This window comes from Henckelia pumila, unplaced genomic scaffold (assembly GCF_033568475.1).
Source record: "Henckelia pumila isolate YLH828 unplaced genomic scaffold, ASM3356847v2 CTG_461:::fragment_3, whole genome shotgun sequence".
In the NCBI taxonomy this organism is placed as follows: Eukaryota; Viridiplantae; Streptophyta; class Magnoliopsida; order Lamiales; family Gesneriaceae; genus Henckelia; species Henckelia pumila.
Window position 1 is genome coordinate 15,731,517 of NW_027331831.1, and position 13,861 is coordinate 15,745,377.

Here is a 13,861-nt window from a genome sequence, read left to right on the forward strand (position 1 = left end):
CGGTGTCAAAGTGACATCTATCAGTGAAGTAGTGATACGGTCTAGGTGAAGGAGTTACTGCTGGTTGTCGTCTGCTAAAATTCTTCAGGAGACAATTCTGATGTTCGGTATGAAGAGGATACCAAATCTCCATATCAAAATTCGGTGTTTCGCATCTCTGTCCGATACTTCATTCAACTACAAATCACTGAATTTTGGATCTCACACGGATTTTAATTCGCATCGCAACCAATCTCTGATCTGCTAGCTCAAGCAGATGGTGGAACTCGGATCCGAAATTAAAATACAGTTCATATTTCTTGTAATTCATGCTTTAAATTTTAAATCACATAATCATGTAATTTCAAGTAATTTACAAATAATAAAGCATGCTTTCAATCAAATCAAGTAATCGTGATCCGAAAATTAAATCACAACTCATGTAATTCAATTAATTCAAGAGTCAATAAATAATGCTCGCAAGTATTTAAATACTCATTTAAATAAATCAATCACATGCGAGAATTCAATTCGTGCGGACTCGATCTACCCGCTCACTCTAATTCAATTCCAAGAATCTTATCGCTCTGATACCACTTAAGAATATTAAAATTTAATTCTAAAATCTAAATAGTCCCAAATTCAATATTCTCGAATTAAAATTAAATAATCCCGGTCCTTACAATTATCATCCGTAAAATTAAAAAAATAAAAGCCGTATTATTAGATGTATTATAAATCATAATAGAAATAAAGAGATGAGTACAAGATAATATATATGAGAGAAAAAAAATTCAGTATGTGTAGTGACCCTGCATTGAATCACCTACTAACTGGCAACTAATAACATGCATTAAACTTAATAAAACAAGAATGCTTAACAGAGTAAAACGTGCGAAAACATAATCCATAATTTACATATCAGCTTAGTAAAACATATATAAGCTTAATACTGTAGTGATACAACCATATCGAAAAACTCAAAATAAAACTGTCTAAAAACATTTATACAGCTAAACAAATCCTGCTGTATAAAATCCCCTGAAAAGCTCCGGCTCTCTACTCTTGCCTCGAGCTACCGGCTCCGTTCATCCTGCGACCTGCCCCATGGAATAGGGTGTCCAAGATAACAACTAGGACGTGAGCGCTAACGCCTAGTACATAAACATGAGTAAACATATGTATATGATACATGGGCAACTTGTAGATAACTCCCTAAATCAAACATAAATTTCAATTTACTCCCTATATTTGTCTTTCCAAAAATGCCCTTGTCGTTATTTTAATCATTATTATTTCTTGAATTATCAAATGTGGAATCGGATTCAAAATCTGATTCACTTGATTCATCAAGATAATAAATATTTTCATCATCGGATGAAAATTCAATTGTTTCTACGGGATAGAATCCAATAGTATATATTTCTTCAAGAAGTTTAATTTTATTTTTCTTTTCGTTTCGTTTTGGACATTTATTCGCATAATGTCCTTCTTCGTTGCACAACCAACATGTGCAATTCTTTCCTTTACCCTTTGGGCGAGGTGGTTTTTTGTTATCAAACTTTTTATAAAATTTTCTTTTATAAGGTTTTCTGAAGAAATTCTTTTTAAATTTCTTTTTCTTATAGGGAATAAATTTCTTATTAAAAGATTTATAAGGTTTATTAAATTTATTCTGTTTATGTTGTTTTAAATATTTGTGTGACATGTTTGTTTTGCAACCGTATTCTTTTACTGTGAATTCCATTTTGTCACAACAAAGTTTATTGTTTTGTTTGTAGGATTTAGAGATTCTTTTATTTAGTGTTACTTCATGACATTTCTTTGTTATTATGTCTTTGATGAATTTAATAGCTCCTCCTAAAGTTTTAGCATAAGGACTAGTTAAGAATTCATCTTTACTGTGTATAGGTATATTAGGTATCTTATTAAAAATACTTAGTTTATAATGTTCCTTTTTATCAGCATCTATTAATTGATAATAGTTTGTTTCATAATCACAAATAAATTCTTCTAAGTAACATAAATTGCATAATTTAATATTATCTAATATAAATATTGCTCTATTTTGTTCTATATTCTTAGCTACCAAATTAGCATCATTATTAGAAACTCCTAAAAATTCTTGGTATAAGGCATCAACAAATAGTTCAAAATATCGATGTTCTGTCATTCCTTGTGGTAGATTAGTAATTACTAGGTTTTCAGCCTAAGTTCTTACTGCTCCTAGCAGTGTCATTTTTATCATCCCATGAGTTAAAACTTGAATATTCTCACTTTTGTCTAATAATGGTGTTAATTGAATTTGATTTTCCTAGTGAAATCAAGGATAAAGATCAATTAAGAAGATTTTTAGGATTATTAACTTATTCTGGAAATTACATTAAGAAACTTGCAGAAATCAGAAAACCTCTTCAGGTAAAACTTAAACAGGACTATAAGTGGAAATGGTCGAAAGAATATACTAATTACATAGACACTATTAAAAAGAAAATAATTAGTAATCTTTCTGAATTATATTTTCTTTCAAATAAAGATATAATAATAATTGAAACAGACGCTTCAGATGAATACTGGAGAGCATGTTTAAAAGCTTATACTGGAGAAAGAAATTTAGAAGAACTTACTAAAACAACTACTAGAAATAATGAAGAATTATGCAACTATACATCAGGAACTTTTCAAGGTGCACAATTAAATTATCATTCGAATGAAAAAGAATTATTAGCTTTAATATTCACAATTAGAACTTATGAAATTTATCTTATTTCTAAACCGTTTTTAGTAAGAACAGATAATATGAATTTAACATATTTCAAAAACAAGGAAAATATCAAGAAATGCAGGGAGAAATGCAGCAAGGCTAATTAGATGACAATTGGAATTGAACCATTATCAGTTCGAGATCCAACATGTCAAAGGAACGGATAATTCATTACCCGACGTATTAACCAGAGAACTTCATCCAAACTTCAGAAACAAAATAAGCCTTATGGCTAATAACTAAACAAGCAGGGCGTAAGGAGGATAAGGTTGGAAACCAATCATTGAATATTCATGGTTAAGAGTAAACCTGGAGATCCATAGAGCAAGTACCAGTTGATCAAGTGATCGTTAAGGGAAAACAAGGATTTGGCCTCTGCTCAAAACCAAGATTCATTCAAACAAGGTAACCTTCCTAAAACTCCTGCAGCCCTTAATTCAAAGAAATAGTCAAAATACATTAATCATTTAACTAGTCCTTATGCTAAAACTTTAGGAGGAGCTATTAAATTCATCAAAGACATAATAACAAAGAAATGTTATGAAGTAACACTAAATAAAAGAATCTTTAAATCCTACAAACAAAACAATAAACTTTGTTGTGACAAAATGGAATTCACAGTAAAAGAATACGGTTGCAAAACAAACATGTCACACAAATATTTAAAACGACAGAAACAGAATAAATTTAATAAACCTTATAAATCTTTTAATAAGAAATTTATTCCCTATAAGAAAAAGAAATTTAAAAAGAATTTCTTCAGAAAACCTTATAAAAGAAAATTTTATAAAAAGTTTGATAACAAAAAACCACCTTGCCCAAAGGGTAAAAGAAAGAATTGCACATGTTGGTTGTGCAACGAAGAAGGACATTATGCGAATGAATGTCCAAAACGAAATGAAAAGAAAAATAAAATTAAACTTTTTGAAGAAATATATACTATTGGATTCTATCCCGTAGAAACAATTGAATTTTCAGAAAGCATGGGGAATATAAATTGATGAAATGAGATTTATATTCAGAAACATGAATTATTTTATGACTTTTAGTCATCCGAACATGCCTCAGAAAGCATGGGGAATATAAATTGATGAAATGAGATTTATATTCAGAAACATAAATTACTCTTTGAGTAAAATAATCAATTTAAGATTGATTCAATTCTTGCAAAAGAATTTATAAATGCAATGATACGCATAATAAAACTATCCGAATTACTCACAAAAAGAGTTATTTTACTAACCATTATATATATAAATATGTTTTCTTGTGCAGAGTATAATCAAGATGGAGCAACTAAGTCAATTAAAAGAACAATTGATTGAATTGCAGGAAGAAATTCAAATTCTTCAAGTAAAAGAAAGGAATTTGAGTAGAAAAATTCAAAGGACAGAAGAAAAGATGATAACTTCATCATCATCATCCTCACCAAGAACACCAATCAAAATGGCAACTACATTTGACAAAATAATGGAGATAAAAGAGAAACAGTCAGTGGTCACAGCCAACACAGCCAGCATCGAGAAAAATAAAAAAGAAGAAAGGACATTTAAAAGTGCCCTTGAAAAGAAAGAAAGAAAGATGGTCAATCTGAGACCAAAAAAACCAATTTTTGAGAAAACAAATTTTTCAGAAAAACTCAAGACTGAATTCTTTGAAACACTAAACTATTTGATAATAGCCAAACCATCTGCAGAATCTTGGCTACAAACTTGTGACACACAGAGCATATCAAGAGCAAGAACACTGCAAGGTGCTCCAGCGCATGAAGTCGCAAGATTCTTTTCAAATGGATTATTAAGTGGATTGGAAGTCAGTCCCAACAATCAAGAAATAGAACTATTTCCATATCAGTTGAGAAATAGTATCATCCAGTTCAAGAAAGCAGTCTTTAAGGAAGATCCAGTATTAACATTGAGTATTCACTCAACCCTTCCAGATTGGGATGATAACAAATTCTATCAACCAATGGTATATATTCAATGTCGAAAACAAAAAGACAAGTTCTTATTCGAAGGATCAAATGAAGAGAAACCAGTAATGGATATCTCAACACTTCCTGAGATAAGAATAAAGACATTGATTGATATGATCTCAAAGACAGGAAAGATTGATGGAAACTCAAAGGTTAAAATAAATTTTGCAACCAGTAAAATTTTATTAACCACTGGACACAAGGAGACAATCCAAAAAAAAGAACAAGTCATGTTAGCTCAATTCGAAGCTCCAATCTATGAAGCAAGAGTTGACATGACCCGAGAAACCCAACAAATATTATGTCAAAGACTAAGAACAATGATATCCACTCACAAATGTGGACATTGCCAACCTATTCAGACAGAAGAAGCAGATGTCAAAGAGGACAAACCAGCTGTCAAAGAAGACAAACCAATAAAGAAATGGTCCGAATGCACCAGTGATTCAAAGAGTGACACAATGTAAAAATAAATGAAATCGTGGACCACACCACATGTTAAAGGCATCCACTTAGAAGTAAAATGAGCTGTTTCCATTATGTAGTGTCGGGTGGTCCCCCTCTTTTCTTTTATTTTTAATTATGTATGCGTTTCTCGTGTGGACTTTTACTAGGGATGATTATCTTAAGTTTTAATAGTTCTTGAACTTCTTTTTCAAATATTTTTGCATCATCCATGTTACATCTTCTTGGTGCTTCACGGATTGTGATATTAGGGTCTTTGAGTTTTATTGAAGCAATGAATTGTTTTATTTTCTTAATTTTGTCCTGAGGATTTTCAAAACATATATCATGAAATTTCCTCATGATTTCTTTTTCAGGATTAATCGTTAAAATATTTTCTATTTTTAGTTCTATTGGATTTGTATTTCGTTTATGAAAATTCTTTGTAAATCCTTCATTTCCTACGCGAAATGCTGTTCGTATTTTGGGAATGTAAATCATTGATGATCCTTTGTTTAAAGTTATGTGATCTTCAAATTGTGTAAAGGGAAGATATTCTCTTAAAAAGTTATTTCCTATTATAATGTCCATTCCCGATTCTATTTGATATATAATGGGTATTACAAATATTGTTTCTTCTATTTCTATTTTTAATTTTTCTGCTACTGTATTAAGCATGATTATTGATCCATCTCCTATTCGAACTTTTAATCCTTTATCATATTTCTTCCAATAATGATTTGGAAGTATATGCTTGCTTTCTAAACACATATTTGCTCATGTATCAACATAAGCATGTATATGATATGGTTTATGTTCTTTGATTTTAATTTGAATTTTTATATATATACTATTTGGATTAGTTTTGTTTTTATTATCCATTCTCTTATTTTTTTTAAGAGATAAGGGTAAAATTGGTATTTAGAAACAAAAGTTTCTCTCTCCAGGGAGTTGAAAGTAAGTTTTATTTATGTAGTGATTTATAAATAAGTTATAAAGTGTTTCAGGGAGTGATTGACAATTAACCCATGATACATGCAATATGATGACTGGTAAAGGGTCATCTAAAAAGTCATGCTCAGTACCGGTGCCACATGACTGCTGCCACCGCACGGATCAACCTCTGGGTGCAACCACACTCGTCTGGTACACCAGAGTAGTCAGACATACATGTCTCCGCCGTCGCGGTACTCTCAGTGACAGACTATCGAGTATAGAGCTGAGCGGCTCTATAATCAGGTATAACAAGGTATAGGCTCAAAATGTATATGCACATGACATATGAAAATGGAAAACGGTAAATCATATATCATGTCATATAATAATGCCAAATAAATGCAACACATAAACATGTATATTCGCTGGCAATTCGATGTGTACGTACCTCTAGGTTAGTTCAAGTCTAGTAGAATCCTAGGTTCCAAGCCTATATTCAAAAGTTCACCGTATCACTACACAAGTTCTATAAGCCTTAACTAAACTAATAAGTACTCCTAAAACTTAAATAGATTCCCGGACCATACCTTCATTCGTAGTAAGCCCTTTGAAATCGCTAGTCCCGGATGACTATAACCACGCCTTGGTTATTCCAGAACCTCTATTATAACCGATAGGACCCTCAAGTGTATGTCTCACACTATATAACTGAAGAAAAAAACTCGGGAATTCGTATCAAATTATGACTCCAAAGAGCCCTATTTATAGCCAAAAATCCGTCGGAGTTCGGAGCCTCCAAACTGGGTTCGGACCCTCCGAACCTGCATGTACGACACTTGTCGAAAATCGCGGATTAGTCATCTAACATTGTTGTCTGAGAGAGTTTGGAGCCTCCGAACTAGGTTCGGAGCCTCCAATCCTGACTAGGTTCGGAGCCTCGTAAGAGCTGGGTTCGGATGGTCCGAACTTGGTATCTGAGTTCGGATGCTTCGAACTCATTTCGGTGCCTCCGAACTGTCTGAGACCCCCGGGGCCCTTCATACCATTTTCGGACGTTCCGGAGCTGATTTTTCACCAAATAAGAACTCCTTAATCATGTTTTGCCATTTTTAAAATTATATGTCATATCATAGCATGTAAAGTGGAACTTGGATACTACTTTATATGTAGTGATCCATCTGGTAATTCTCAAGTTCGATTAAGTCCTGTAATTGGTTAATTACTAATCCTTAATCATGTTTAACATATTATTATCTTAAAATGGGTTTTGGATTACTACAGTATGAATAGGTGTAATTTCATTGAACTCAATCTTATGGAGAAAAGTAATAGAATACAAATCTTTACCGTTGATCACAAATATTTCAAATTTACATATATAAGATAAATATCTATAATAACAATATTTATTTTTATTTATTTATAAATATACGTAATTTTCTATTTGTTTTTTTTTCTTCTGATTTTAAAATATATTTATTTATAAATATACGTAATTTTCTATTTGTTTTTTTTTTCTTCTGATATTAAAATATAATTTAATATATATTTATATATAATAAATAAAAATTACAAACCCTAGTAGTAGTAGACGGCTTCCGCCGCTGAATGGCTTGTCTAATTATTAATCGCTATATAAAGGCAACAATATCGGCCACAGACTCCAATCTCTGCCCTTTGCTTTAGTTAAAACCCTTTGCTTGCTGCTGCTAGGGTTTCTACACCTTCTCCAAAACCTCTCCCGCCACCATCAGAAACTCGTCTTTCTGAGTCTTACGATGGCCAAAACTAATAAGAAGTCTGCCGCTAAGGTTAAATATGCTTTGTCAGCCTGTTGTTTTTGTTGTTTTTTTTGGTCCATTCGAAGATTGGATTAATCTGTTCTTTTTTAGGTCGAGGCGGCCGTTGTTCCCACCAAACCCTTGAAGAAAGGTTCGATTTTTTCCTACGTTTATTTTATGGGTGGGGCTGGGAGGGTTTCGGTTTCTTGTTACTGTTGGTGAGTTGAGCGGCGTTTTGTGGGAGTTAAAGTTGTTAGCTTATTTGGGTTTCCATATTTTTATGTGTTAGCAACAGGAAAGAGAGAATCTGAAGAGGTTGTGGATAAAAAGAACGCTAAGAAGCAGAAGAAGGATCTGGTTGAGGAAAAGAAGATTGAAATCAAGACTAAGACCAAGATTGTCAAAAAGAAGGACGTGACATCATCTGATGAAGAAACTTCTTCCGAGTCTGAGAAGGAACTAAAGGTTTCATTGCTAGATTTTTTGGGTTACAATTTATACGGTTTAGTGCTTTACTTTTTATTTTTAATTTTGTGCGTTGCCAAGTCGTAAGATGCCTATCCACTTTTTCACTCTGAAGATTTGCGCATGTTCTGTTTCAGTTGCTAGTTATCTCTGCGTGTTTTGCCAGAATAAGGATATGTGTGTTTTACCACTTGTGTTTGTTGATTTGTGTTCGCAACTGTTGCTAGGTAAAGGCATCTACCAAGAATGGTGCCTTGAAACCAGACTCGGGATCTGAAGATAGTAGTGGTTTGGAGGAAGATGTCAGTGCACCTAAGAAGAAGACACCTGCAGCAAAAAATGGTCATCCGGCTGTTGCGAAGAAAAAAGACGAATCAAGCGATGAATCTGATTCTGACGATGAAACTAGTTCAGACGAGGATGTTGCTGCGGCCAAGAAAGCCCCCGCCGCTCTAGCCAAAACTGTCCCTGTATCAGCTACTAAGAAGAAAGACGAATCAATTGATGAATCTGATTCTGAAGATGAAACTAGTTCAGACGAGGATGTTGCTCCGCCCAAGAAAGCCCCTGAAGCTCTAGCCAAAACTGTCCCTATGTCAGCTACCAAGAAGAAAGAGGAATCCAGTGATGATTCTGACTCCGAAGATGAAACTAGTTCTGATGAGGATGTTGCTGCTGCTAAGAAAGCTCCCACCAAAACCGCCCCTGCAGCTGCTGCAAAGAAGGATGAGTCAAATGATGCTTCTGATTCTGAAGACGAAACAAGTTCCGATGAAGAAGCTCCAGCTGCTAAGAAAACTCCTGTGGCTCTCGCTAAGAAAAGTAATGTAGCTGCCGTCAAGGTTAAAGATGAATCAAGCAGTGACGATGAAAGTTCTGATGACGATGTTATCACAACGAAAAATGTGACGCCTGCTGTGAAGAAGAAGGTTGAATCCAGTGAAGATTCAGAGTCAGATGATGATAGCAGCAGCTCTGAAGATGAGGTGAGTGAAGTTCTGACTTCTATGCTTTTTTAGTTGGAAGAAGATTGTATTTGGTTACTGAATTTGTTTTAAACAACCCTGATAACTGTGACTGGATTTTTTTTAAGATCCTTTTCTTTTCTGTCCTTTTTATTTTTGAGTTGGTTTTGGGGTGTTGTGGGATCGGAAAAGAAAAACAAAAAATTGCAAAAATGTGATATTTTAGAAGGCAGTCATAATTTTAGATTACTGATATGATTATTTTATACTACCCTACCCGGCAGCCCCCTAAAAAAGCTCTTCCTTTGAAGAGAACCACCACAGAAGCAAGCAAGGTAAATTTTATCTCTTTAGGTCTCTGTACTGTGCCATTTGTTTAGGGCTTCTTTGAGGAAACTGGTGATTACGTGAACACTCTTTTACAGGCAAAGAAAAATTCTAGCTCTGAAGATGACAGTTCAGATGAGGAAAGTGATGATGAAGAGCCTCAAAAGAAAAAGATCAAAGTTCCAGTATGTAAAAGTGATTGTGTGATATAAATTTTTTTCTGATGCACTGTAATTGATTTAGTTCTTGTATATGATTGCCTTCTCTTTTACTTAATACATTTTTTCCATTGCAGGATACTGATGTAAAAATGGCTGATGCTGTGCCTGCAAAGGCAAATGCTGTGAAAGGAGGTTCGCAAATTGAAAAAACTGTAAGCTTAATCTGTCTTGACTTTAATTTGATATATTTAGATTTTGAACACACTTAAAAGTGATTATTTGTCCCAGTAACTAGTGATTTTAGGCTGTTCCTTTTCTCAAGGGAACATAATGTTTCAAGTCTTTGCATGATCTAGTATGCGGGAATAGTTTAAGGAAATGCAATCCAAACCTTTTGAACCATGGCATTTTTTGTTGGTTGGGGGTAGGGGGGTATCTCCAGACAGTTATTGCATTAATAATATTTGGGTGGACAATGAAATATTCTCTTCTTGTTGGAAAGTGATTTGGATCATGCATGTATTTTAATATAGTTCTATCTGCACTTTTTTGCAGCCCAAGACACCTATTACTCCAAAAGAGCAAACAAGAGGAGGATCTAAAACCCTGTTTGTTGGGAATCTGTCTTTCTCTGTTGAGCAAGCTGACGTGTTAAGTATAGATGCAGTAAATTGTTTTCTTGGTGACCAATGTATTTTCACTGACGCGTCATTTTAATGTTTCAGTGAGGATTTTTTCAAAGATGCTGGGGAAGTTATTGAGGTTCGGTTTGCCATGAACCCTGAAAATAATTCATTCAGGGGCTTTGGTCATGTTGAGTTTGCCACACCAGCAGAAGCAGAAAAGGTAATTATTGATGGATTAATTTATCTTGGCTTCCCATTACTGAAATTCATAAACTCGTGTAGTTTTGATTATATTATATCATATAAAATGAATCAATATATTAAAGCCCATTAGCAGCTCGCTAGTTATTTAACTGAAACATTAGGTTTAAAATTTTGCTTGGTAATATATTTGAATTTGGCTCTATTTTGATTGTTTCAGTTACAAATCGAATGATGTCTACCTGCTTAAAACCTGTGAGTTAGGTTGATTTTTTGCATGGGTTGCGGACCTGTTGCAATTAAAAGGAGATTTTTTTTATTCTTAAGCATTATTGTTGCAGTTGGTATAAGCTATTTTATATTGTACTCATAACAAAAGTTGAAAGATTAGTTATTTCAAATACCAAGCAACGACCTGTATAATCACTAATATCGTTGATAAGTAAAACATGGCAAAGTTGACAAGGACCCGATATTGTCAACTAGGGGTTTGGTCCTGTTTGAGAATACACAGTTCTGAAGTTGGTGATTTACTGTTAACTTTTGCTAATCGAATATTTTGTGGAAAATTTTGCCAGGCTCTTCGCGAGAAGAATGGTAAGGACTTGCTTGGTCGACCCGTTAAACTTGACCTTGCAAAGGAAAGGGGGTCGTTCACTCCGCAGAGCGGGTAGGTTGAATGATTATTTACAGCCTTCATTCTTACTTTTGCTATACTAAATTGGTACTAACATGATAATTTTATTTTAAATTGGTTTAGTGAAAGGGATGCTAATTCCTTCCAGAAAGGTAGCCGAGCTCAAGGCCAAACAGTTTTTGTTCGTGGATTCAATAAAGACCAAGATGAAGACCAGGCATGTGCTTTCACATTCCACTTCTGTTACCCATTTTTATTATCTCTGCTGCTTCACAGCCCATAATTTGTCTCACTAACATCATTAAATTTCAGATTAGGAGCTCTTTGGAAGAGCATTTCGGCTCATGCGGTGAAATTTCTCGAGTGTCTATTCCTAAAGATCAAGAGGGTGGTTTTAAGGGGTCGGTTGCTCTTCTACTTTTCTTTCCTCGGTTTTCAGGGGTTCAAGAACAGTACAATTTTAATATTTTCGTGAATGCTATTTGTGCTGTTGAAAATTGGCCATACGTTCCTCCATGATGTTAGAAACGATTTTTTTAATCACCTACCCAGCATTTTTTTTGATAAATCTTATGAGTCCCTTGATATATTTAAATGGCTTATTCATCTTACTTCTTCCTGTTCACAGGATGGCTTATATCGATTTTACCGAGGGTAATGGCTTCAACAAAGCTTTAGAAATGAATGGTTCTGAAATTGGAGAGTACAGTTTGACGGTGCAGGAGGCGAAGCCTAGAGGTGATGCCGCTGGCGTGCCCAGAAGTTCTGGGGGCCGGTTCAGTAATCCTCGGGGCCGGTTCAACAGTCCTCGGGGCCGGTTCAATAGTCGAGATGGTCCTCGGGGCCGCTTTGGCGATGGTAGAGGTAACAGAGGACGTTCAAATTTCAACAAGCCAACCTTGGCTGCACAGGGAACTGGTTTGTGCAAATAATCTTATGCTTACACGCCATGTTTATTCTTTAGAATGAATATTGTGATAGACAGAGATAGTATTCATATAATGTTTCAACTTATAATGCTAATATTTTGTTTGCAGGGAAGAAAACTACCTTCAATGATGACGAGTAGAAAGAAAGCAGTTTTGATTTTTGGCATGGGGAGCTTGTTTTTTGTTTTTAAATTAAATTATGTTTGATGGTTATTTTATATTAATATAAAATCTGCATCCATACTGTTTTAAATAGCAGTTGAATGGCAGACTAGTTGGATTTTTATTATAACATATGAGTAAGTATATTTGTGTTAATGAGAAGACCCCTGAGATATTAATGGCTGCCTGCCTTTTTCGACCTTCTCCGATTTTTTTTTTTCATGCATTTTTTGATCTTTTTTTGTTGTCATTTTCCTAGGTTCTTTTGCTCTTACGCTTAATAAATAAATATATATATATATATAAATTTTTGAAAATTGCAATGCATATGTTTTTAACACTAGCAATCAAGTACGGAATTGAGAAAGGATAGTCATCGGTTACACCTTTTTGAAAGAAAAAGAAGGGATTTACAGGAAGAACCGCGTTCTCTCATTGAATCATCAGGTTTGAGACTTCTCTTTAATCAAAGACCCCTTGGCTTCTCTTAACACCAACCGCACCTACTTTCTTTCGTACCCAAGCCCCGGGGCAATAAAGACAGTTTTTGGCAAGTTGTTTCTCGATCAGATATTGGTCACAAAAAGTACAATTTGAACTTGTCACCAGCCTCATCTGGCTTTTCTAGCTTCACAGCTGATCCCTCACCAGATGCTTAGTCAGAGCCATTCTCGCCTAACCTGAGATAGGTAGAGAAGGAAGGCACGAAGAGTTTCCATGATGTGTCGATGTTTTCGAGGGCAAAGCAATCTTGGATCTTATGCCCCAAAACCCACATGGCAAGAAAACTCAGAATCCGGAATCCTGAGCTAATAAGGTCCGGACCACCAATTCAATCATCCGATGCCAAGTGCGATTCCGAAAAGAGCGATTCCTTTTTCACCACCGGGAACTGGGATCGCTCGCCAGCTAGGTCAGATTGGAGCAAGAATGGTCGAGAACATATTACCCAATATAGGGGACAAGGGGCGGAACGACCTCTCGATCTACTTACTGCTGCCCAGGAATCAAAATGTCGTCTAGGCGTAATTGAACAGATCGAGCAAGCTCGAATTGACGTAACATGAAACCTATTAGTCCGAAAGCGCCATGCGAAAGTAGAAGTGAAAGACCAGATCAGTAGACAGTTCTCCAGCGCTTGTGAGACTCAATGCTGGGACTAAGGCAGTGGACGGCTTAGGGTTGGACCTTTCGAGTTGCATATATTAGATTCAATCGCGTTTTAGGGATCTCACGGGACTTTACCAAACGATGTCGATAGAAGAAACTTTATTATAATATAATAAGGATACGAGGCGATTTGCCTTTTCTTTAACTCTAAAAGTGAATGAGAAATACCACCAAAGCCCAATACTCGCACCATAGTTGGCCTTTTCCTGCCTCGAAGAGGAGGGAGAACCCTATGCCAATGCAAGACCTGGATTTTATTCCTGAAATCACTCGATCTCTTGGATGGGAAAGAGCCTGCCCCTAGACATTGAGCACCTCATCAGGGTGCAAATCCAAATC

General features: G+C 35.0%; 1 protein-coding gene across 3 annotated transcripts; it reads left to right on the forward strand.

The window, feature by feature from the left end:
• The first annotated feature begins 7,751 nt into the window (after window positions 1–7,751).
• Window positions 7,752–12,531, forward strand: LOC140871326 (uncharacterized). 3 transcript variants are annotated; one of them, XM_073273788.1, is made up of 14 exons: window positions 7,752–7,909; window positions 7,991–8,030; window positions 8,169–8,344; window positions 8,572–9,330; window positions 9,594–9,644; window positions 9,735–9,821; window positions 9,932–10,009; window positions 10,353–10,447; window positions 10,523–10,643; window positions 11,203–11,294; window positions 11,385–11,478; window positions 11,574–11,662; window positions 11,890–12,179; window positions 12,299–12,531. In XM_073273788.1, the coding sequence occupies exons 1-14, from the start codon at window positions 7,877–7,879 to the stop codon at window positions 12,328–12,330; spliced, it is 2,037 nt and encodes a 678-aa protein (XP_073129889.1). In that variant the 5' UTR covers window positions 7,752–7,876; the 3' UTR covers window positions 12,331–12,531. The 3 variants fall into 3 exon arrangements, with proteins under 3 accessions (XP_073129889.1, XP_073129890.1, XP_073129891.1); XM_073273789.1 differs by having other exon boundaries at window positions 8,175–8,344; XM_073273790.1 differs by lacking the exon at window positions 9,594–9,644.
• Window positions 12,532–13,861: the final 1,330 nt, after the last annotated feature.

Excerpts from the sequence above, each read along its gene's own strand:
- LOC140871326 (XM_073273788.1), top strand. The coding sequence starts at position 7,877 with ATGGCCAAAACTAATAAGAAGTCTGCCGCTAAG. Across the intron at positions 10,448-10,522 it reads TCTGTTGAGCAAGCTGACGT|TGAGGATTTTTTCAAAGATG; the intron begins GTTAAGTATAGA and ends TTAATGTTTCAG. Across the intron at positions 11,479-11,573 it reads AAGACCAAGATGAAGACCAG|ATTAGGAGCTCTTTGGAAGA; the intron begins GCATGTGCTTTC and ends ATTAAATTTCAG.